The following is a 23,097-nucleotide window of genomic DNA, read 5'->3' on the forward strand; positions in this document are numbered from 1 at the left end:
GGCTGTGAGTAGACCCAGATGGGGAATGGTTTTCTTGTCCTGCAAGAAGTTCAAAAAAGATTGCTATACCAAACTGGAATTAAAAATCAATCTTGCAAATGGATAAATCCAAAATATAGTCCAGATCAGAACAATCAACACATTTTGTCACCATAATTTCAAAAAGTTTCATTTTGATTTTGACCTTTTGAAAATACTTTTTGTGTGTGCGTGTTTAACTAACTAAAATTTCTAAAGGAAAAATATTTTCAAGCCTAAACTTTTAGGTTAAAAAATGCCAAAACAATTTTGTTTTCAATAATTTGGAATCTTTCTTTTTACAAAAGCTATTTGAAGCAGGAAGTTCATGAATACAGCCTTTCCCACAGGCAGTTATGGTTTCAACAAATGGGCATTTTCCATTTAAATCATGATTATTTTTAAAAGGAAAATCTGACCCACTCTAGTTGTGAGGATAAATACTTCACAGATTGTTAAGTGCAGGGCTTAAATTCAGCCATAGCTGTCCAGAGCAGAGGTCTGGTAAATATTTTCAAACCCGCGGGGCTGAAGCCCCAAGCCCCAGTGCCCCCAACATGGCAGAATCACTGAGCCCTGGTGCCCCCCATGGGGCAGAAGCTTCAAGCCCTGGCACCCCCCACAGGGCAGAAGCACTCCAGGAAATACACTGTGAGAATTTAAGCTGTGGTAAGGTGGTTAGGTGTGATGGTGATGGAGGCCATAGATAGTTAGCAAAATGCTCTCTCTAGTTTGCACTTCAGACCTCCTGAGGTCTCTTCCAACCCTAATCTTCTATGATTCTATGCCTCAGACTGACAATGAGCTATTCCCAGAAGATTCAAGAGTTTGTCCAGGCACAAGTCATCTCCTGCATGAGCAGATTTTTTATTTTCTTTCAGAACTGGAGTTTACAAGCAAACCCCCTCATGATGCTGGGTCCAAAAGGGCAATTCCAGGGGGACGTTAGGGATTTCGAAAATGTTCAGCAGTTCCCATATGCTCCACCAGGTATGGCTGCTCTAGCCATGTCAGAGTGACAAACAAAGTAGGAGGAAAAAGTTAAATTATTCAAGTACCAGACACTCATTGCTTGGTAAAGGACTGGACAGCACTGTAGAACTGTCTTAGTCCCTCGCTCCTGGAGTCATGCAATGATTACATCAGCATCTTGGCTTCTATTTTTAAGGAAGTTTCTAGCCTTCATGAAAATTTGGAAGGAATATCAAAAAATTTGGAAGGAATATCAAATATCTTGTCATATCTCCCATGATGCACCATAGTCATATCTCATGGTGAGGAGACCGAGTTTCATTTTGGGGGTCCTTGGCCTGCGGTGTCATGGGAGATGTAGTCCAGCTGAGGAGATCCACACATAAAGGAGAATGGGGATATAAGGGAATTGACTACAACTCCCAGGAAGTGCTATGTCAGGATATGCAGACTGAATTTTTTTTAATAAAATTTGAAAATTTCCACTGAGAACAGACACTTTTGAGGGAAAAAATTGTCAAGACCCCAATTTTCTTTTGCAAAACATTGTTTTCCCCCCGTTAACATCCCCATGAGGCAGTAATAGACTCATAAACATGTATACATGGGGTAACCACTAGAGGGGGACAAAGAGGCAACTGTGGTAGCATGGTTTCACTGGAGAGCTGCTTGTAAATTTTCCGAGCAAAACAGTTCTCAGTCAGAAAATGCTGATTGGACAAAATCAACACTTTCCATGGGAACTGGCAACGAGGCAAGCAGGCAGCCTAGCTGGCCAGATCTTGGGCTGCCTGCTTGCTGAGTGGGTGGGGTGCCTGGTTTCCCAGTTGAGTGGTCCTTTAGGCTCCGTGGCTGTCCAGGTTACTTACTTCCCCAGCTACTGGGAGAAGGAGCAGACTGCCTGGCTCACTGAGTCCCCTGGCCACACAGAGAGAGCTGGTTTGCTGGTTCCCTTGCTGCTGCCCCACTGGTGGTCAGGCAGGCTGCCTGGCCCCTCAGCTCCCCAAACTGCCAAGCTCCTTGGTTGGCTGGTTCCCTGAGCTGCTCTTTCCTAAATTTTATTTTTTACTTTAATATCACATTGATTTTACCTTATTTTTTGTAATCTGTATTTTATTATATATACAAATAAAATGAAAGAATACAGTTACATGTTATTTTTCTATTTTTTTTTATTTTAATGGTTTTATATTCTATCAATTGGTAATAGGAAATGACCAATTATCAAACCTATTATTAAACTAGACAGCAATTACAACGAAAATTTCAAAAACAAATACTAATTACTAAATTATATAATATAACATAGTCCACTTTTGACATATTATGTCATACCACTGTGTTGATTAGGTCAAAACCTCCTAAACCAATGAGTTTACCCAGAAACCCTCATTCAGGTTAAATGTAAGAAACAATAGCGATCTCCAAGGCAAAGGTACATCCAGGGCCCCCCAGGAATTCTAACAACTCAGGTATTGCGATGGCTCAGATGTGTGTCTTTGTGTGAGGGATACATAGCCGAAACAGAGAGACACAGGGACAGAAGCAGAGAGGGAAAGCCAAGCAAACATAGCCTTGAAACACATTAATGTAGCCCTAAGATCATAGAATCATAGAAGATTAGGGTCGGAAGGGACCTCAGGAGGTCATCTAGGCCAACCCCCTGCTCAAAGCAGGACCAACCCCAACTAATCATCCCAGTCAGACCTTTGTCAAGCCGGGCCTTAAAAACCTCTAAGGAAGGAGATTCCACCACCTCCCTAGGTAACCCATTCCAGTGCTTCACCACCCTCCTAGTGAAATAGTGTTTCCTAATATCCAACCTAGATCTCCCCCACTGCAACTTGAGACCATTACTCCTTGTTCTGTCATCTGCCACCACTGAGAACAGCCTAGAGAACAGTTCCATCCTCTTTGGAACCGCCCTTCAGGTTGTTGAAGGCTGCTATCAAATCCCCCCTCACTCTTCTCTTCTGCAGACTAAACAAGCCCAGTTCCCTCAGCCTCTCCTCATAAGTCATGTGCCCCAGCCCCCTAATCATTTTTGTTGCCCTCCGCTGGACTCTCTCCAATTTTTCCACATCCTTTCTGTAGCGGGGGGCCCAAAACTGGATGCAATACTCCAGATGTGGCCTCACCATTTCCTGAATAGAGGGGAATAATCACTTCTCTAGATCTGCTGGCAGTGCTCCTACTAATGCAGCCCCATATGCCGTTAGCCTTCTTGGCAACAAGGGCACACTGCTGACTCATATCCAGCTTCTCATCCACTGTAATCCTCAAGTCCTTTTCTGCAGAACTGCTGCTTAGCCAGTCAGTCTAAGCCATGCACTACAACAGATGGATTCTGGATGACTGTAGACGACCCAGATGCCAGCCCAAAGAAAGTCTGGGCTGGTGAGGAAAACGAGAGAGGGGAAGGTGTGTAGGGTTTATGATTTGTTATAGATCTGTGTATTTCTCATGCTAGTAAAGGAAGAGCAATTGTGTTAGAACCTGTGCAAAGTGCCTGGTGTGTGTTATATGGTACATCTATCACATGCTGCAACAGGAGATAAAGCAGAAGGTTCAGCCTGTGAGCTGGAGTTCTGGGAAAGGTTAAATGTTAACTGCAGGAGGAGGCTAAGTCAATTGTACCTAAACCAGCTGAGAGGCCTAATAAAACCAGCACCACCATTTGGTCACTTCTCTCTATTGGGGCTGGTTCAGACAATTTGTGTATTTGGACTTAAATAATAACAGAAAAGGTACCTACACAAGGCTCCGGGCTCCCTAAAACATAAATAATACAACATCAAAACACAGCAGCATTAAAAGTATAATAAAAAAGGAACTCTGCTGGCCTGTCACCTACAATAAAAGCTCCTTTCCATCTCTTCATCATTCTGGGAAGCACACCCTCAACCCTTTCCAAAAATCCTGTCATACAAGGCTGGCCATGGTAGTATAATATTTTCTGATCATTTTCCAGTGCCATGAGATATGCAGTATGACCTCCTTCATGCCTCTTGTAAACTCCATGGTCATAACATAGGGCCTTTGGGGGAGTCAGAATGCCAACTACTTTATTATTGTCTTGATCAGATCGCCCTATAGGTTCCCACCTGCCCCTTGTAACAAGAGACTTCTAAGTGTTAGTCCCCTAACTAACTGTACAAATACCTTCATGCATTACCTAACTCCCATCCACACATATCCACCATCCAGCACACAGAAATTCTTCAGTGCTACATAGAACAAAGGACGGGGACCTCCTGGGTCATCGAGTCCAGTCTGTCACGCTGTCATAATATCTCATTTATACACTTATCAGGCTCCACATTAAAACTAGTTGTTTGCCCCATTACTCCTGTGGTGAGGCTGTTCCAGAACACCACTCCTCTAATGGTTAGAAACCATCTAATTTCCAGCCTAAATTTAATCAGGGCCAAATTATCTCCCTTTGTTCTTGTGCCGATGTTATCCAATAGTCTTTTCCTTCCTTCCTATTTACTTCCCTGATGTATTTATAGAGGGCAATCAGATTCCCTTCTTGGCCTTCATTTTTCTAGGCTACACAAGACAAGCTCTTTAGTCATGAAAGAAGACTCTCTATTTTGCTGATCATCCTAGTAGTCCTACTCTGCAGCTATTCCAGTGTGAATTTCTCTTTCATGAAAATGGGAGACCAGAACTGCACACTGTAATGGCATAGGAGTTTGGAACAGGTGATAGGGTGAGAGACACACAGAACCTTGGTCCCCAAGATTTAATGGAATAAAAAGGAATTGAAGATGATCCAGATATCCTTGTCTGGACTGGTCTCAGATCCCCACCTTCATTTTATCTGCCCTGGTTTGACTCAATATTCCTTACATTTGGGGACCAGAATAACCAGCTGTAGTTAACTAACTTCAGACACACAACATTAACTTGGATGATCATGAGTTTGTCATTTCACACAGATCTTCCAGGCACTAGTCTTGCATGTTTTGGTGTTGAACCTTCAAACATTTCAAAGGTGTTGATTGCCTGCAGTTTCACTGACAGAGTTTCAGTTTGAATTTTCACTCACTGGTGGCCCTGTAGCATAATAACTTGAAACACTCTTATAGTTTCTTCCTTTGTTCCCCTGTGGAGCTGGGAGTTAATGGCTTGCCCGGAGACTTTGTCAGGTGCCAAGCTGTGAGATGGTTCTCAAAAGGATAGGGATTAAATAAGCCCCCCAGCACCAGGCAAGCTTGAATCCATTGGAGTGAGAGAGGGAAAGCCACTTCATTTGCACAGGTAGGTGGAAAGATTTGAGATGCAATAACATTGCCCACTTGTGTAGCTATTCTCATCCAGAAGAGATGCTAAAGTCAATGATAGCCTTTGAATACAAGGCCCCTGCCACAAAAGTGCCACTGGGATGGGGAGGCGGCATCCATCCAATGTTTTTGAACTCAACCTGTTTACAATTCCAACCTGTGCTACTGTGGGTGTTAATAAGAGTTGTAGCACCAATGGGGGCCAGTTGTTGATGTTTGAAGTATCATCTAATTCTGATCAGAACAAGTTCAGATATCATAGTTGTTAACATACCATTGCACACTGCTTATTTTCCTACAATAGTACTCCATTCATTGCTAATGTAATTTGTAATGATTACAAATGGTCTGGACTTGGATTTCACATCTCATCCAGGCCAGCATTCCCAGCAACTCAGTCATATGCCGGAAGATTGATTTAGTACTAACTCAAAGAGAAAGTTGCTCCCTTCTTTAATACCAACAGCTCTTTCTGCAGTGAGTAGGGTTTGGGGGTTCTTTTTGGAGATTTTTTTATATTCATCCCCTGTAATTTGACCTAGTTTCCACTTTTTGTATGAGTTCTCCTGGTCCAATCACCCTTTAATTATTTAACCAAAGTGGAACAACTTCAACAGGGGAAACTAAGGCAGCCCTACATCAGAGCATCTCATTGCACAGTGGTTAGAGCACTCCTGAGAAGTAGGAGACTCCTGTTCAAATCCTTTCTTCCTATCAAGCAGATAGAGGAATTGAATTTGGGTCTCCCACATCCCAGGTGAGTACTCTAATTCCTGGGCTAAAAAACTATAAGGAGGATACCACCAGCCTAACTCATTCTCAGAAGAAGCATCTTAGGTGGCTAAGCTTCCTGTCTCCAGGAGAGTGGTTCCCAACTGTGCATCACAAGGAGAGCTAGGCACTTCCCTACAGCCCGGACAAGGCACCTGTCTCCCTGAGGGTCATCTCCCATTGGCTACCTAGTGTGCTGGCTTTTGTGGAGCCCAGACGTAGGCACCTGCTTCTCCCCATTCATTGTTTAGGAGCCTAAGCATCTAACTCAGGCTTTGTGAATTAACGTCTGTTCCTCTGGTTTTCTAGGTGACTAAAAGGTAAACATAGCAACACAGCCTTTCAACACCTAAGTACCTTTGTGAATCTGGGCCATGAAGCATGCGACACCACCGGATAACTAAAATAAATAGAATCCATTTTTAGAGCAAAACCATGCTTTAAAGCTAGACAATCTATAGCTAGTTGGCATTCCCTAAAGCTGAGAGCAAAGCGTTACCTTCTCTCAATTAACCAGAACTCTGATTTCCATAGAAGGTTTCAAGTTTCCTCCAACACCTTTATATAATCAGGAATGCCCTACAATTGCTCCTCACTGGCTTCAACCAAAGGTCACTGAATCTAATAGGAGTCTTTCCATTGACTTCAGTAGGCATCAGATCAGCCCCTATGTGTCTTCATGTCTGCTTCAGTACACGTCACCATTCAAATGATTTTTCATAGCAACCTAGCTCTGCAGATACAAACTCATAGACTTTAAGGCCAGAAGGGACCATCATGATCATGTGGTCTGACCTGCTGCAGGCCACAGAACCTCATCCACATTACAGAATCCAGAGCATGAGTTCTAAGTATTAGAATAAACATCATTTTTTAAAAATGCCATCTTCTATCTGATTTTGGAAATGGCAGCTGAAGGTTCCCAAGGTGCATTGCATTTTGGGAGCTGTCATTAGGGAATAATTAGCAGCAGTGAAAGTTCATCTGTCTTCTGGGTCTTCTTGTTTATAGATCAAACGAGAGTTTATGTGATACAATGAATACTACAATAGCAATCAGACTAGGGCTCTTAATGCCACTGCAGCAACATGAAAAGGGAATGGGATTGATACTGCTGCAGAGGAAAAGAAGACAGCATCTAACCCAGAACTCAGCACATACACACTCAGAAACCAACACTGTCAAAAATGCACCTTAGCTCCTACACATATCCAAATGTACTCACAGTGACACACCCATATTCACAAGGACACATGCTGCCACAACACTCATCACACAAAACATACATGCACAGGCACAAATGCACCACAAACACACTCATATCCAGAGACACTCATTTGCAAACACACACTGATGTACACAAACACATATTTGCTAACGTCCCACTCACTACATTTAACATAGACCCATATAGACAAAGACACACTTATTCACCTATACACACAATCACATTCATAGAAACACACATAGGCTCACTACATGCATCATACAGCAATAGGCACAACACACCATAAACACACACAGTTACCTTGATATGTACTCACAGACATGTACATCCACAGACACAAACATGCAAACGCCACCACAACACTCCACACACAGAGCAGACAGCCATAGACACAAACATGCCAGAGACACACATTGATTACCTCAGGATATATGTATGCACACACCCATGCTAATATAGACAACCAGATAAACACTGCATCCACAAACACAACAACATACTTATAACCCAGATACATGTGGCACACTCTCAAACACAACACATTGGGAGATGAATAATCTGCCAGCAGCACGGTATGGCTTACAGCACACATCGCCTCATCTGTTGTGCATATCCATTTAATGTATACAGGCACTAAATAGACAAACTACCCTAAAGCCATAGAACCCACCACTCCATTCTACCAGTACAGCATATCACTAACTTGCATCAGTCCCAATGCCTTAGTCCTTGGTGAAGCATGTTTCAAAGTCTTTCCCTAACTAAAGATTTTCCTCCCAAACCCTCTCCTCAGGGCGTCCTTCACCTCCTTGTTCCTTAGGCTGTAGATCAGGGGGTTCAGCATGGGGATCACCACTGTGTAGAACACAGAGACCACTTTGTCTCGGTCCATGGAGGAGCTGGAGCTGGGTCGCAGATACATGAAGAGAGTTGTCCCAAAGAAGACAGTGACTGCCGTCAGGTGCGAGGCACAGGTGGAGAAGACTTTGTGCCTGCCCTCGGTGGAGCGGATCCTCAGGATGGCAGAGAGGATGTACAGGTAGGAGATAAGGACGGTGAGGAGGCAGCTGATTTCAATTAAGCTGGCGAAGGCAAAGATCACCACCTCATTGATGAAGGTATCGGCACAGGAGAGCTTCAGCAGAGGAGGGACGTCACAGAAAAAGTGGTTGATGATGTTGGAGGCACAGAAGGGTAACTGAAACATACAAATGGTGTGTATCATCGAGTTGACAAACCCAGATAGAAAGGAACCGGCCACCAGCAGGACACAGACTCTGTGGGACATGATGACTGTATAGAGCAGTGGGTTACAGATCGCCACGTACCTGTCATATGCCATCACAGCCAGCAAGAGGCACTCAATACCCACAAATGAGCTAAAGAAAAAGAATTGGGTTGCACAGCCGTTGAAAGAAATGACTTTGTTCCCAGCTAAGAAGCCCACCAGCAACTTGGGGGTGATGACAGAGGAGTAGCAGAAATCAACCAGGGACAAGTTAATGAGGAAGAAGTACATGGGGGTGTGAAGTTGGGGGTCACTCCTGATTAATACGATCATCCCAAGATTCCCAATCAGGGTGATAAGATAGATCACTAGGAACACCGTGAAGAGTGGGACCTGCAGCTCTGGATGATCTGTTAGTCCCAGGAAAATAAACTCTGTCACGGTGGTGAGGTTTCCATCAGCCATTTCTTCACCGTTTGTATTGTTTACTGAGATACAATAGCATCACAGATGTCACAAGTGCCTAAGACCTGTTAGGGCTTCCAGTCCATCTCTCTGAGGCTAGTGCAGAATTGATCCCCAGTGTAATTTTAAAATATCCCATGCAATGCAGTGTCAACCACTTCCCTTGAGAGGGAATTCCACAGCCGGATAGACCTCTCTGACATGAAGATTCAGCCTAGATCTTCCCTTTTTCATTTTCATCCCCTTATATCTAGCAACACCATGCCTATGCATTGCACTAAAAAAAATCCTTTCTACTGAGAAAAATATTTGCCTAAACTCTTAAAATATTTTCTCACTGCCATTGTGTCTCCTCTTCACACCTTTATTATTCCTAACCTCAACCAGACGTATTAGTTCTTTTAACTTTTCTCATTGATCGTCTTTGTTGTTGATGCTTTTCTTGGAAATCTCTCCAATTTGTCTAGCAGATCAAAAGAAGGAAATCAGAATGAGATTGAGAAGGGGTATTTTCATGGCTCGGGATATATCTAAATTCATTAATCCCTCTGTCTTTCTCTCACTGCATTTCTATCTTGCTCTCTCATCATGAGGATTCTAGGGGAGAAAAAAAAACTGCTCTTAGAACATGGTGAATTCTCCGTAGGTTAAACACACCCCAATAGCTGATCATAATTTTATTCCCTGTGCACCATCCACATTCCACAAAAAGTTTTGATGTAAACAGGAAGAAAAAAGATTCTAGCTCAAAGCTGAAAAAAATCTTTAGTTTTCAGCCAAAATCATTGGGTTTTCAAGTTTTCTATTTCTTTTTTTTTTTTTTTTTTTAAGGAAAGCAGACACTCTCTGCAAAATATTTTGTTTAATCAAAAATTAAATTTCCCATTGAAAAAAGTCTAAATAGAAAATTGTCAACCAGCCCTAATCCACCCCAGACCTATACAACACTTAAGCACAACAAAATGGGACACAAATGGGACCATAGACCTGGTTCTGACGCAGCGGGGATTTCCTCCTCTATTAGGAAGAGAAGTCCATTTTAAAGAAATGGAGTCTATAGTCTGAAGCAGGAGACACCCAGAATCAGTGAACCTACTTCTGGTAGAAAGGCATCATTTCTGCATTGGCTCCATGGCAAGGACATGTGTCGAAGGCCGATGTGTGTATTATATCAGGTTTGCAACTTTGGGGCCTTCTTTGTGAAGTGTCCCCCAGCACCAATTAAAATAAAATGCTGTGGGTTTATTTTTCTCCCCTCCTTGGATTAATGTTTTGGAGCACACTTAGAATTTATTTTCCTCATGGGTGTGGATGGTTAGAAGTCACTTGTGCTCTTTGCATAATCTCAAGAGATTAGGGTCTGTAGAGACACAGAAGAGATTGATTTAATCATGCAATTGTTGACATTCCACAGCCATATTCTGAGCAAACATTACCTCTGCCCTAATTATTATTATTATTTTATTAGCGCACGTAGAAGCCTTAATCATGGACCAAGATACCATTGTGCTAGGCACTGTTCAAACACAGAACAAAAAGATGGGCCCTGCCCACAAAGGCTTACAACCTAGGCAGGGACCTGGAACTAGGGATACTGGGAGTGTGGCAGCACCCCCTGGTTTGAAGTGGTTTCCATCATATACAGGGTTTACAGTTTTGTTCAATGGCTTTCAGCACCCCCACTATAAAAATTGTTCCAACGCCATGAACCTACTGTGACAGATTTATGTTACCAATCTACCTGAGGCGTCAGGTGATCAGGCTGAGGCCGCAGGATCTTTAGGGGAGGAGATGGAGGAGCACACCAAGGTCTAAATTTTAAAGCTTTATTAATAAAATAATAAAATAACAGCGGAGAGTGATGGGTGCTCCCCACGTCAGTCAGAGGAAGGAAGAAAGCGTTAGTGCCCCAAGCCCTAACCCACTTTCATAGTCACACATGCTCTACCTGAGGCTGGCCAAACCAGCTTTCTGTGGTCTTCTCCGCTTTCCCAAAACATACCGGCTCCAGGGACGTGAAGCTCTGCTCCCCCCGCCCCTCGTCGCCTCGCCCCTGGTTCAGTGTACTTTTTCTTTTCTCATGGCTGTTTGTGGCTGAGTGAGAGATAAACGCAGCTGCAGAGTTCTAGTCTGGCGACGTGACTTTGGATCGGGGCCAGCATCTTATCTTCACATCGAGCTAGCTAAAGTGTCGAGTTAATCCGTTCTCTGCTCTCTTCCTCCTTCCCCCTCTTGGCCTCTTGCAACCTGCAAAGGAATCTTCCATTTCACACTCCCCACACCTTTGACCCTCCCCCGAAATGTCTTGCGATGCTTGCAACCGCGTTAGCAACATACAATGCTGATTTGCCTCCCCATGGGACCCCCTGAGGGAGGGAGTCCTTGGGCCTGTGACAGTCCCCCCCTTGACCCCGAATCAACATTTTGTTGTGAGGGGTCACCACTTAGGTTTCCACGGTGGCTAGGGTTACTGTTGGTCTCCTACATAAACAGCAACAATTGCATACACTAGCCAGTAGTGACTTCTGGCTTCATTATTAACATGGCATAACACATCCCCCTATAGATGCCCCTCCCGAATGGCGGTGGCAAAGGCGGCTTTCTCCAAATTAAACATGTGCTGTGACTCCGTAAAGGAGGAGGAGGCCTCTGTCTGGAATATGGTCAGTTGTTCCCGGGTGTGTGTCAAGGGCAGGAAAACATTGGGTGTAATCCATGAAAACTTAAACACAACACAGTTAGAGATATTAACCATAATTTGCATAACCGTGGGCCAATGCACTGAGAAATTTTGTGCCTGAGAGTGTAACAGCAAATTAAGGGGCACCGTGGGGTAGGTGGTCCTCCAAACACATGCAGAGGTATTGGTAAACACATGGGCATTAGTGGGGGCATATCCCGATGCCTCCCCTTCCCAGCAGGTGTGTTGACCCACCTCATAAAAGCGGCCTGGTGTTGCCTTTTCTTTACACATCATTTGAGGGGGCTCTGTAGGTGGATAGAAAGTTGGCTAGATCATCGGGCTCAACGGGTAGTGATCAATGGCTCCATGTCTAGTTGGCAGCCAGTATCAAGCAGAGTGCCCCAAGGGTCGGTCTTGGGGCTGGTTTTGTTCAATATCTTCATTAATGATCTGGAGGATGGCGTGGACTGCCTTCTCAGCAAGTTTGCAGATGACACTAAACTGGGAGGAGTGGTAGATACGCTGGAGGGTAGGGATAGGATACAGAGGGACCTAGACAAATTAGAGGATTGGGCCAAAAGAAACCTGATGAGGTTCAACAAGGACAAGTGCAGAGTCCTGCACTTAGGACGGAAGAATCCCATGCACTGCTACAGACTAGGGACTGAATGGCTAGGCAGCAGTTCCACAGAAAAGGATCTAGGGGTTACAGTGGACGAGAAGCTGGATATGAGTCGACAGTGTGCTCTTGTTGCCAAGAAGGCTAACGGCATTTTGGGCTGTATAAGGAGGGGAATTGCCAGCAGATCGAGGGAAGTGATCATTCCCCTCTATTCGACATTGGTGAGGCCTCATCTGGAGTACTGTGTCCAGTTTTGGGCCCCACACTACAAGAAGGATGTGGAAAAATTGGAAAGAGTCCAGCGGAGGGCAACAAAAATGATTAGGGGGCTGGAGCACATGACTTATGAGGAGAGGCTGAGGGAACTGGGATTGTTTAGTCTGCAGAAGAGAAGAATGAGGGGGGATTTGATAGCTGCTTTCAACTACCTGAAAGGGGGTTCCAAAGAGGATGGATCTAGACTGTTCTCAGTGGTACCAGATGACAGAACAAGGAGTAATGGTCTCAAGTTGCAGTGGGCGAGGTTTAGGTTGGATATTAGGAAAAACTTTTGCACTAGGAGGGTGGTGAAGCACTGGAATGGGTTACCTAGGGAGGTGATAGAATCTCCTTCCTTAGAGATTTTTAAGGTCAGGCTTGACAAAGCCCTGCTGGGATGAGTTAGTTGGGGATTGGTCCTGCTTTGAGCAGGGGGTTGGACTAGATGACCTCCTAAGGTCCCTTCCAAACCTGATATTCTATGATTCTATGTGCCTGTACCACAACACTAACTCGGTGATATTTGTGAAAAGGGAGGGTGACTGGAATCCCCTCTGGGGGATTATTTAGGGGACCTCATGAGAGAGATCCTGCCAGATCAACACATCACCGAATTTGTGTCAGCAGGCCTGAAAACATACGGGTATAAGCTGTCAGGAGGAAAGGTCTGTATGAAAGTCAAAGGGATTACCCTGAACGTAGCAAACTGTGAAAAGATCAGCTTTGACAGTTTGAAAGATCTAATCCTGGACTATTGCACGGGCCTGTGAGAAAACACCTCAAAAAAGATAGAGGTGCAGCAGCTCTCTATCGTAAGGAACAAAAATCAGTGGCGAATAGAGACAAAAACCCCTAAGAAAATGCAGAAAGTTGTTTACTCAACTCACTTACTGGATGCTGAAATGAAGTCTGTTCTTCAAAGAACTGACTTAGTCGAGTACGAAAAGGCTAAACTTTATAGCGCCGTGCTTCAAAGGTACCTAACATACGTGAAGCAGAGCGATGCGGATAAAGGGAAAATCTAGAAAGGCATCGTCGAGCTGTCGAGAGATTTTCAGAAAAGAAACAGTGTATGTTCCCACTGCTTGTTTTAGAATCATAGAATCATAGAATATCAGGGTTGGAAGGGACCTCAGGAGGTCATCTAGTCTAACCCCCTGCTCAAAGCAGGACCAGATTTAGGCAACCCTGAGTTGGTTCCTAACCCCATTACACCCCATCCTTGACCGTCACTTCTTAATCGTTCATTTACCCGAGTGATGTCTTTTCCATTCACCTTGTCCATCAGTGACTCCCCCGAGCCGTGGTTGCCTTCCTCCATAGGGGTGGACAACGAGAGGCCATCACGCTCATCGGTCTTCCTCATGAGTGGTTGGGTTTCAGTGTCGGGCTCCAGTGTATCCATCAACAATTGAGTCAAAGGGCCCTTGTTGGAACTGTCACTGATGTAGAGCTTTCTCCACACAAGTTCAAAGGTGCTCAGGGCTAAAACAAAGTCCAAAATTCTCACGAGCGTGGTGAAGGAGTCCATGTTTCCTCTCAGTGTTTCCACCATTTGTAAAACACGCTTTCTTGGTAAGAGATTGCCTCTTCTGCCTGGCGCTGGCACTTTTGGTGTGGTGGTGCTATGCTCTGATTGGCAGAGAGCAGTGGGAGGAGTTCTTAGAGGGGTCAGATGACCCTCTTCTTGGTGGTTCATCCCGCCCCAGAACCTGCCATATTTTGTTCAAATCTGCTCTCAGGGCGGTCCTCTGTGGCCGAAACCCATCATGATTGGTAGTGAACGGTGGGAGGTGTTCTTAGAGGGGTCACACAAAACACTTCCGGACGGGTCACCTCGACCCAGAACTCCCCCCGATTGGTCAAATCTCCTCTCGGGGGTGATCCCCAGCAGCTGAAACCCCTCCTGATTGGTAGAGGGCAGTGGGAGGAGTTCTAAGAGGGGTCAAATGACCACTTCTGGATGGGTCACCCTGCCCTGGAACTCCCCCCGATTGGTCAAACCTCCTCTCGGGGGAGTCCTACGGGAGGCGAAACCCACCCCGATTGGTAGAGGGTGATGGGAGGAGTTCTTAGAGAGGTCACACAAACCACTTCCGGACAGGTCACTCTGGCCCAGAACTCCCCCGATTGGTCAAATATCCTCTCGGGGGTGATCCCCAGTAGCAGAAACCCCTCCTGATTGGTAGAAGGTGGTGGGAGGAGTTGTTAGAGGGGTCACACGACCCACTTCTGGATGGGCCACCCTGTCCTGGAACTCTCCCTGATTGGTCAAACCTCCTCTCGGGGCAGTGCTACAGGGGTGAAACCAAACCTGATTGGTAGAGGGCGGTGGAAGGAGTTCTTAGAGGAGTCACACAAACTACTTCCGGATGGGTCACCCTGGCCCGAAACTCCCCTGATTGGTCAAATCTCCTCTCAGTGGTGATCCCCAGCAGCGGAAACCCCTCCTGATTGGTAGAGGGCAGTGGGAGGAGTTCTAAGAGGAGTCGCATGACACAACTTCCTGCCGGTCATGGGTCCGGGTTGACCCCATCATATTGTATGTATAGTTGGGGTTATTTTTTCCAATGTGCATTACTTTACATTTATCCACATTAAATTTCATTTGCCATTTTGTTGCCCAATCACTTAGTTTTGTGAGATCTTTTTGAAGTTCATCACAGTCTGCTTTGGTCTTAACTATCTTGATCAGTTTAGTATCATCTGCAAACTTTGCCACCTCACTGTTTACCGCTTTCTCCAGATCATTTATGAATAAGTTGAATAGGATTGGTCTGAGGACTGACCCTTGGGGAACTCCACTAGTTACCCCTCTCCATTCTGAGAATTTACCATTAATTCCTACCCTTTGTTCCCTGTCTTTTAACCAGTTCTCAATCCATGAAAGGACCTTCCCTTTTATCCCATGACAGCTTAATTTACGTAAGAGCCTTTGGTGAGGGACCTTGTCAAAGGCTTTCTGGAAATCTAAGTACACTATGTCCACTGGATCCCCCTTGTCCACATGTTTGTTGACCCCTTCAAAGAACTCAAATAGATTAGTAAGGCATGATTTCCCTTTACAGAAACCATGTTGACTATTGCTCAACAGTTTATGTTTTTCTATGTGTCTGACAATTTTATTCTTAGCTATTGTTTCGACTAATTTGCCCGGTACTGATGTTAGACTTACCGGTCTGTAATTGCCGGGATCACCTCTAGAGCCCTTTTAAAATATTGGTGTTACATTAGCTAACTTCCAATCATTGGGTACAGAAGCCGATTTAAAGGACAGGTTACAAACCTTAGTTAATAGTTCCGCAACTTCACATTTGAGTTCTTTCAGAACTCTTGGGTGAATGCCATCTGGTCCCGGTGACTTTTAATGTTAAGTTTATCAATTAATTCCAAAACCTCCTCTAGTGACACTTCAATCTGTAACAGTTCCTCAGATTTGTCACCTACAAAAGCCAGCTCAGGTTTGGGAATCTCCCTAACATCCTCAGCCGTGAAGACTGAAGCAAAGAATCCATTTAGTTTCTCCGCAATGACTTCATCATCTTTAAGCGCTCCTTTTGTATCTCGATCATCAAGGGGCCCACTGGTTGTTTAGCAGGCTTCCTGCTTCTGATGTACTTAAAAAACATTTTGTTATTACCTTTGTAGTTTTTGGCTAGCCATTCTTCAAACTCCTCTTTGGCTTTTCTTATTACATTCTTACACTTAATTTGGTAGTGTTTATGCTCCTTTCTATTTGCCTCACTAGGATTTGACTTCCACCTTTTAAAGGAAGTCTTTTTATCTCTCACTGCTTCTTTTACATGGTTGTTAAGCCACAGTGGCTCTTTTTTAGTTCTTTTACTGTGTTTCTTAATTTGGGGTATACATTGAAGTTGGGCCTCTATTATGGTGTCTTTAAAAAGCGCCCATGCAGCTTGCAGGGATTTCACTTTAGTCACTGTACCTTTTAACTTCTGTTTAACTAACCCCCTCATTTTTGCATAGTTCCCCCTTTTGAAATTAAATGCCACAGTGTTGGGCTGTTGAGATGTTCTTCCCACCACAGGGATGTTGAATGCTATTGTATTATGGTCACTATTTCCAAGCGGTCCTGTTATAGTTACCTCTTGGACCAGCTCCTGCGCTCCACTCAGGACTAAATCTAGAGTTGCCTCTCCCCTTGTGGGTTCCCGTACCAGCTGCTCCATGAAGCAGTCATTTAAAGTATCGAGAAATTTTATCTCTGCATTTCGTCCTGAAGTGAAATGTTCCCAGTTAATATGGGGATAATTGAAATCCCCCACTATTATTGAGTTCTTAATTTTGATAGCCTAATTTCCCTTAGCATTTCATCATCACTATCACCGTCCTGGTCAGGTGGTCGATAATAGATCCCTAATGTTATATTCTTATTAGAGCATGAAATTTCTATCCATAGAGATTCTATGGAACATGTGGATTCACTTAAGATTTTTACTTCATTTGATTCTATATTTTCTTTCACATATAGTGCCACTCCCCCCCTGCATGACCTGTTCTGTCCTTCCGATATATTTTGTACCCCGGAATGATTGTGTCCCATTGATTGCTCTCAGTCCACCAGGTTTCTGTGATGCCTATTATATCAATATCCTCCTTTAACATGAGGCACTCTAGTTCACCCATCTTATTATTTAGACTTCTAGCATTTGTGTACAAGCACTTTAAAAACTTGTCACTGTTTATTTGTCTGCCCTTTTCTGATGTGTCAGATTCTTTTTTATGTGAATGTTTATCATCTGATCTGGCCCCTACTTTATCCTCCTCCATCCTCTGCTCCTGACTATAACCTAGAGAATCTCTATCATTAGACTCTCCCCTAAGAGAAGTCTCTGTCCGATCCACATGCTCCTCTGCAGCAGTCGGCTTTCCCCCATCTCCTAGTTTAAAAACTGCTCTACAACCTTTTTAATGTTTAGTGCCAGCAGTCTGGATCCACTTTGGTTTAGGTGGAGCTCATCTCTCCTGTATAGGCTCCCCTCATCCCAAAAGTTTCCCCAGTTCCTAATGAATGTAAACCCCTCCTCTCTACACCATCGTCTCATCCACGCATTGAGACTCTGAAGCTCTGCCTGCCTACCTGGCCCTGCGTGTGGAACTGGGAGCATTTCTGAGAATGCCACCATAGAGGTCCTGGATTTCAGTCTCTTCCCTAGCAGCCTAAATTTGGCCTCCAAGACATCTCTCCTACCCTTCCCTATGTCATTGGTACCTACATGTACCACGACCACCGGTTCCTCCCCAGCACTACACATAAGTCTGTCTAGATGCCTCGAGAGATCCGCAACCTTCGCACCAGGCAGGCAAGTCACCATGCGGTTCTCCTGGTCATCACAAAGCCAGCTATCTACGTTTCTAATGATCGAATCTCCCACTACTAACACCTGCCTTTTCCTAGCAACTCTCCCCCGGAGAGGTAACCTCAGTGCGAGAGGCAACCCCAGCACCATCTGGAAGGAGGGTCCCAACTATGGGAAGGTTTCCCTCTGCTCCCGTTGACTGCTCTACTTCCCTGGGCCTTTCATCTTCCTCAACAGTGCAGGGGCTCTCTGACCGGAGGTGGGACACTTCTACAGTGTCCCAGAAAGCCTCATCAACATACCTCTCTGCCTCCCTCAGCTCCTCCAGTTCCGCCACCCTGGCCTCCAAAGTCCGTACGTGGTCTCTGAGGGCCCACTTTTTGATGAATACACTATTTGTCAAAAAAATTTCACCCAGTTCCACTTAAAGTCAGCCATTAAACAGAAGGCTGTTCTCAATCTTAACATAGTACAGCAGTTGTTCTACTACATTAAACATATGGGAAGCAAGCTTGGTGTGAAAATATCAGTCTGTGAATAGATAAGGAAAGAGGATTATTATCTTCCTGACAGACTGAGAAATAGATAAGAGGAAGTAGAAAGAAAAATTCAAGTGTGAGTGCTTAAAGTTAGTGACTTCCTTCAATATTTAGGCACCTAAATAGAGAGACCTGAGTTTTAAAGAAGAGGATCACCTACAGAGCTCATAAAAAGTCAATGGGAGCTGGGGGTTAACATTGCCTACAAACCCACTCAACTTCAGGAATCAAGCTCTGAAATGTTTTGTTTTGTTTCTGTGATGGGGTCCCCAAACCACTCACGAATCACACAGAGAAAGGCATCAGCCAATTCCTCCCAGTTCCCCAGCCTTGCATCCCCAAACTATACTGTCTTTCTCTGGTCAGAAGCCTGACCAGTGTAAATTTATTACCCAGTCTGCCCCTCCCTCAGTGTGGAGGGGACATGCACCAGCCTTTGAACCTGAGCTGAGATTTCCCAAGCACTTCGACTAAACCACCTTGTTTTAGGTAAAATATAAAACAGATTTATTAAATACGGAAAGATAGATTTTAAGTGATTATAAGTGGCAGGCATAAGAGGTCAGAGATGGTTACCAAAGAAAATAAAAGATAAACACACAGTGTAAATCTTAAACCTTATTACACTAAGCAGTATTTAGATCAAGCAATTTTCTCACCGCCCTGGATGTTACAGTTCTTAATACACAGGTTTCTCTCTTAAGCCTGGACCAGTCTCCTCAGTTGAAGTTTTTGTCTTCTCAGCGTTCTTGTTGCTTCCAACATAGGTGGGAGGAGGAGAAAGGCAAAGGCATGATGCCACTGTGACAGGTTGCATCACAGAAACCCCCTTGGGAGCTGCCACCTGATGTGCCAAGACTACTTCCATCCCTCTGCTTTCCCTGCCAGCTCAGGACTCCAGCACCCTGTCTTGCTGAGCCAGACATGCCCGTCTGCTCCAGCAAAGACCCAGGGTCCGAATTACTTGCCTCAAAGCTGCAGGTTGACCTGAAAACAGCTCACAGAAGTGTTCCCGTCTTTAACTCAGATGCCCAACTCCCAATGGGGTCTAAACCCAAATAAATCCGTTTTACCCTGTATAAAGCTTATGCAGGGTAAACTCATAAATTGTTCGCCCTCTATAACACTGATAGAGAGATATGCACAGTTGTTTGCTCCCCCAGGTATTAATACATACTCTGAGTTAATTAATGAGTAAAAGGTGATTTTATTAAATACAGACAGTAGGATTTAAGTGGTTCCAAGTAGTAACAGACAGAACAAAGTAAGTCACCAGCAAAATAAAATAAAATCCACAAATCTATGTCTAATCAAACTGAATACAGATAATCTCACCCTCAGAGATGTTTTAGTAAGTTTTTTCCTCAGACTGGACACCTTCCAGGCCTGGGCACTATTCTTTCCCCGGTACAGCTCTTGTTCCAGCTCAGGTGGTAGCTAGGGGATTCTTCATGATGACTCCTCTCTCTCTCTTTGTTCTGTTCCACCCCTTTATATATCTTTTGCATAAGGCGGGAACCCTTTGTCCCTCTGGGTTTCCACCCCCCCCCTCACTGGAAAAGCACCAGGTTAAAGATGGATTCCAGTTCAGGTGACATGATCACATGTCACTGCAAGACTTCATTGCCCTCTTGCCAGCACACACATATACAGGAAGACTCACAGGTAAAACACAGCCATTTGCAGACAATGGTCCTGGTTAATGGGCGTCATCAAGATTCCAAACCACCATTAATGGCCCACACTTTGCATAATTATAATAGGCCCTCAGAGTTATATTTTATATTTCTAGTTTTAGATACAAGAGTGGTACATTTATACAAATAGGATAATCACACTCAGTAGATTATAAGCTTTGTAATGATACCTTATAAGAGACCTTTTGCATGAAGCATATCCCAGTTACATTATATTCACTTATTATCATATTTTTATAAAACCATACAGACTGCCCGACGTCACAGCCACTGTTTCCTGTTTTATATCCTTAGTCCATGTGCCTAAAAGACACTTGCACAGACATATCCTGGTGGGCTTTGCTGAGTCACTGGAGTTGTGCAATCTCCCTGGGTCTTGTGCAACTGAGTCATAGAGTTGAACAGTCCCCATTGTGTGGTGCTTGGGCAGCCCTCATTGAATTGTAAATCCCTTGATTACAACTCCCCTGGTGATTAATGCTCGTTGCACACCCTCCTGGGAGTGGTTTGCTTTCTTTGTATGTCCCTAGCAAACTTTCAACATATTTCAGTAACAACCATATAGCACAATTTAATCACTTGATACACACTAACAATATACGTATTTGAACAGAACAATGAGATTCAGCAGATCATGACCTTTCACATGATATCTTACATGACATGTTTTATATAAAATATATCATAATTATATGACTGTGGTGAATATGGGGTCTTCAGGGTGCTGTTTGAGGTACAAAGTGCTACAGTATCTTCTGTCTTTTGATCAGTCATAAGCAAAAAAGAGATTTCAACTCAAGATGTCCTTGTTTCTAAACATATGTTTGATCCATTAAATCATGCTGCCCCTCTACTTTTCGCAGAGGAGTGGAAAGTTCTCCCTATAATTCTCCTTGCCGCATCCTTCACCTCCTTGTTCCTCAGGCTGTAGATCAGGGGGTTCAGCATGGGGATCACCACTGTGTAGAAGAGTGAGACCAGTTTATCTTGGTCCAAGCGGTAACTGGAAGTGGGCCGTAGATACATGAAGATCATAGTGCCGTAGAATAAAGTGATAGCTGTCAGGTGGGAGGTGCAAGTGGAGAAGGCTTTCTGCCTGCCCTGAGCGGAACGGATTCTCAGGATGGATGAGAGGATGTATAGGTAGGAGATAAGAATGAAGATCAGGGTGCTGAGTCCAGCAAAGATACCGAAGGCAAACAGCACAAGCTCGTTGATGTCGGTACTGGAGCAGGAGAGTTCCAGGATTGGGGGGATGTCACAGAAGAAGTGATTGATAGTGTTGGAGCAGAATTGTAAACTGAACACTGAGCCAACGTGCACTGATGTAAGTACAATGGCCACTGCATAGGACCCTCCAGCTAGATGGACACAGACTCTTTGGGACATGACAACCCTATAGAGCAGTGGGTTACAGATGGCCACGTAGCGGTCGTACGCCATCACAGCCAGGAAATAACAGTCAGCAAGTACGCAAAAGCCAAAAAAGAACATTTGTGTTGTGCACCCAGAATAAGAGATGGTTTTTCTTTCTGCTAAGAAATTAACCATCATCTTGGGAGCAACAGACGAAGAACAACCAAGGTCTATCAGAGACAAGTGGCAGAGGAAAAAGTACATGGGGGTGTGAAGCCGGGAGTCAATGCTGATTAATATGATCATCCCAAGATTCCCCACCAGGGTGGTCACAAAGAACATTAGGAACACCATGAAGAGGACGACCTGCAGATCTTGTTGATTTGTGAGTCCCAAGAAAATGAACTCATCAATTATAGTCTGATTTCTTCTGTCCATTCCTTGAACAGACGTAAATCTCTGTGAGAAGACAGAAGGCAAAGCATACAAGTGAGCTGACATGGATGAATGGGTAATACATGGAGACACCTAAGACTCTCCCTGTTGCACATGAGATGGGGAGTATTGTTATATGCTGAGGTTTTCAAAGGAGCCTAAGAGAGTTAGACATGCATTGAAACAAATACCCAGTACAGGGAGAAGATGCACATTTAGTGGATAAATGGACACGGCTGATATTATCCTTAAATATTTGGATACAAGGTTATCTGTCAGGCTGCCTCTCTCTCAATTAGGTATTTTCACATTTATGATCACTGAAAATACTCAAGCTGGAGTCCCCTCAATTTAAAAGGAGGGCGTAGAGAGAAAAGATAATCCCACAGTTATGGCTCACACTTGGGACTCTGAAGATCTGGATTCAATCTCTGCCCCCTCACAGGCTTCCCATGAGAGTATGGGTAGGTTACTTAGTTTCTTTCTCAGTTGCCTGCCTGTAAAATGGGGATACTAGAGCTTCCCTACCTCATGGGATTGTTGGGAGGTGCTCAGAGCTATGGTACTGGGATCAGATAAGTAATTAAGAAAGATGGGGATTTGCTTACCCACATCATCTGTCAAAACCCAGATTTACTAATCTTGGTAACATTTAATCCATTTTGCTGAGAGGAGGCAACTAGGTTGACAGAACAATCCTTCCTTTGACCTAGTCGTGTTTACAGTGGGGGTAGGGTCGACCTAACTATGGTGCCCAGGGTGCTGATTTTTTCACAGCCCTGAGTGACTTAGCTAGGTTACCCTACATTTTAGTTGTAGGCCAGGCCAAGCACTATTAGATACTGCCATCAACAAAAGGCTAGAGCATGGTCAGCAGCGAACCAGCTGAGCGGCGAACAGCAGAGGCTAACAGAGGGAGTTTGCCTGGGAGCTGTCCGAGAGGAGGTACGCTAAGTGCTGCATTAGGGGGGCTGTGTTGGTGATTATCTGAGTGTCTGTTGCTGGGACAGTTTGTCAGTTTGACCGTGTGCTTGATTGCTTGCTTGTTTGTTTGAAAAGTGTGAATTGGGAGTGCTTTGTTCCAGGTGGGCCTGACTGGTATATAAGGGCAGTCAGCAGCGAACCAGCTGAGCGGCGAACAGCAGAGGCTAACAGAGGGAGTTCGCCTGGAGAGAGCTCACTGAGGCTTTCATCTGCCGATTTCTCTGAGTAGTT

The 23,097-nt window shown here is 44.4% G+C and overlaps 2 protein-coding genes across 4 annotated transcripts; both read right to left on the reverse strand.

The window, feature by feature from the left end:
* Nucleotides 1-8,035: 8,035 nt before the first annotated feature.
* On the reverse strand, nucleotides 8,036-11,133 carry LOC135877650 (olfactory receptor 5AP2-like). Of its 3 annotated transcripts, none has more exons than XM_065403175.1 (2): nucleotides 11,115-11,133; nucleotides 8,036-8,973 (listed from the first exon to the last, which is right to left on the reverse strand). In XM_065403175.1, exons 1-2 carry the CDS (start codon nucleotides 11,131-11,133, stop codon nucleotides 8,036-8,038), a joined length of 957 nt encoding a protein of 318 aa, XP_065259247.1. The 3 variants fall into 3 exon arrangements, with proteins under 3 accessions (XP_065259247.1, XP_065259248.1, XP_065259249.1); XM_065403176.1 differs by lacking the exon at nucleotides 11,115-11,133 and adding an exon at nucleotides 10,088-10,104 and having other exon boundaries at nucleotides 8,036-8,948; XM_065403177.1 differs by lacking the exon at nucleotides 11,115-11,133 and having other exon boundaries at nucleotides 8,036-8,977.
* Nucleotides 11,134-20,928: 9,795 nt separating this feature from the next.
* Nucleotides 20,929-21,885, reverse strand: LOC135877910 (olfactory receptor 5AR1-like). The gene has a single exon (XM_065403432.1). The coding sequence runs from the start codon at nucleotides 21,883-21,885 to the stop codon at nucleotides 20,929-20,931; it is 957 nt and encodes a 318-aa protein (XP_065259504.1).
* Nucleotides 21,886-23,097: the final 1,212 nt, after the last annotated feature.

Source organism: Emys orbicularis, chromosome 4, assembly GCF_028017835.1.
Source record: "Emys orbicularis isolate rEmyOrb1 chromosome 4, rEmyOrb1.hap1, whole genome shotgun sequence".
In the NCBI taxonomy this organism is placed as follows: Eukaryota; Metazoa; Chordata; order Testudines; family Emydidae; genus Emys; species Emys orbicularis.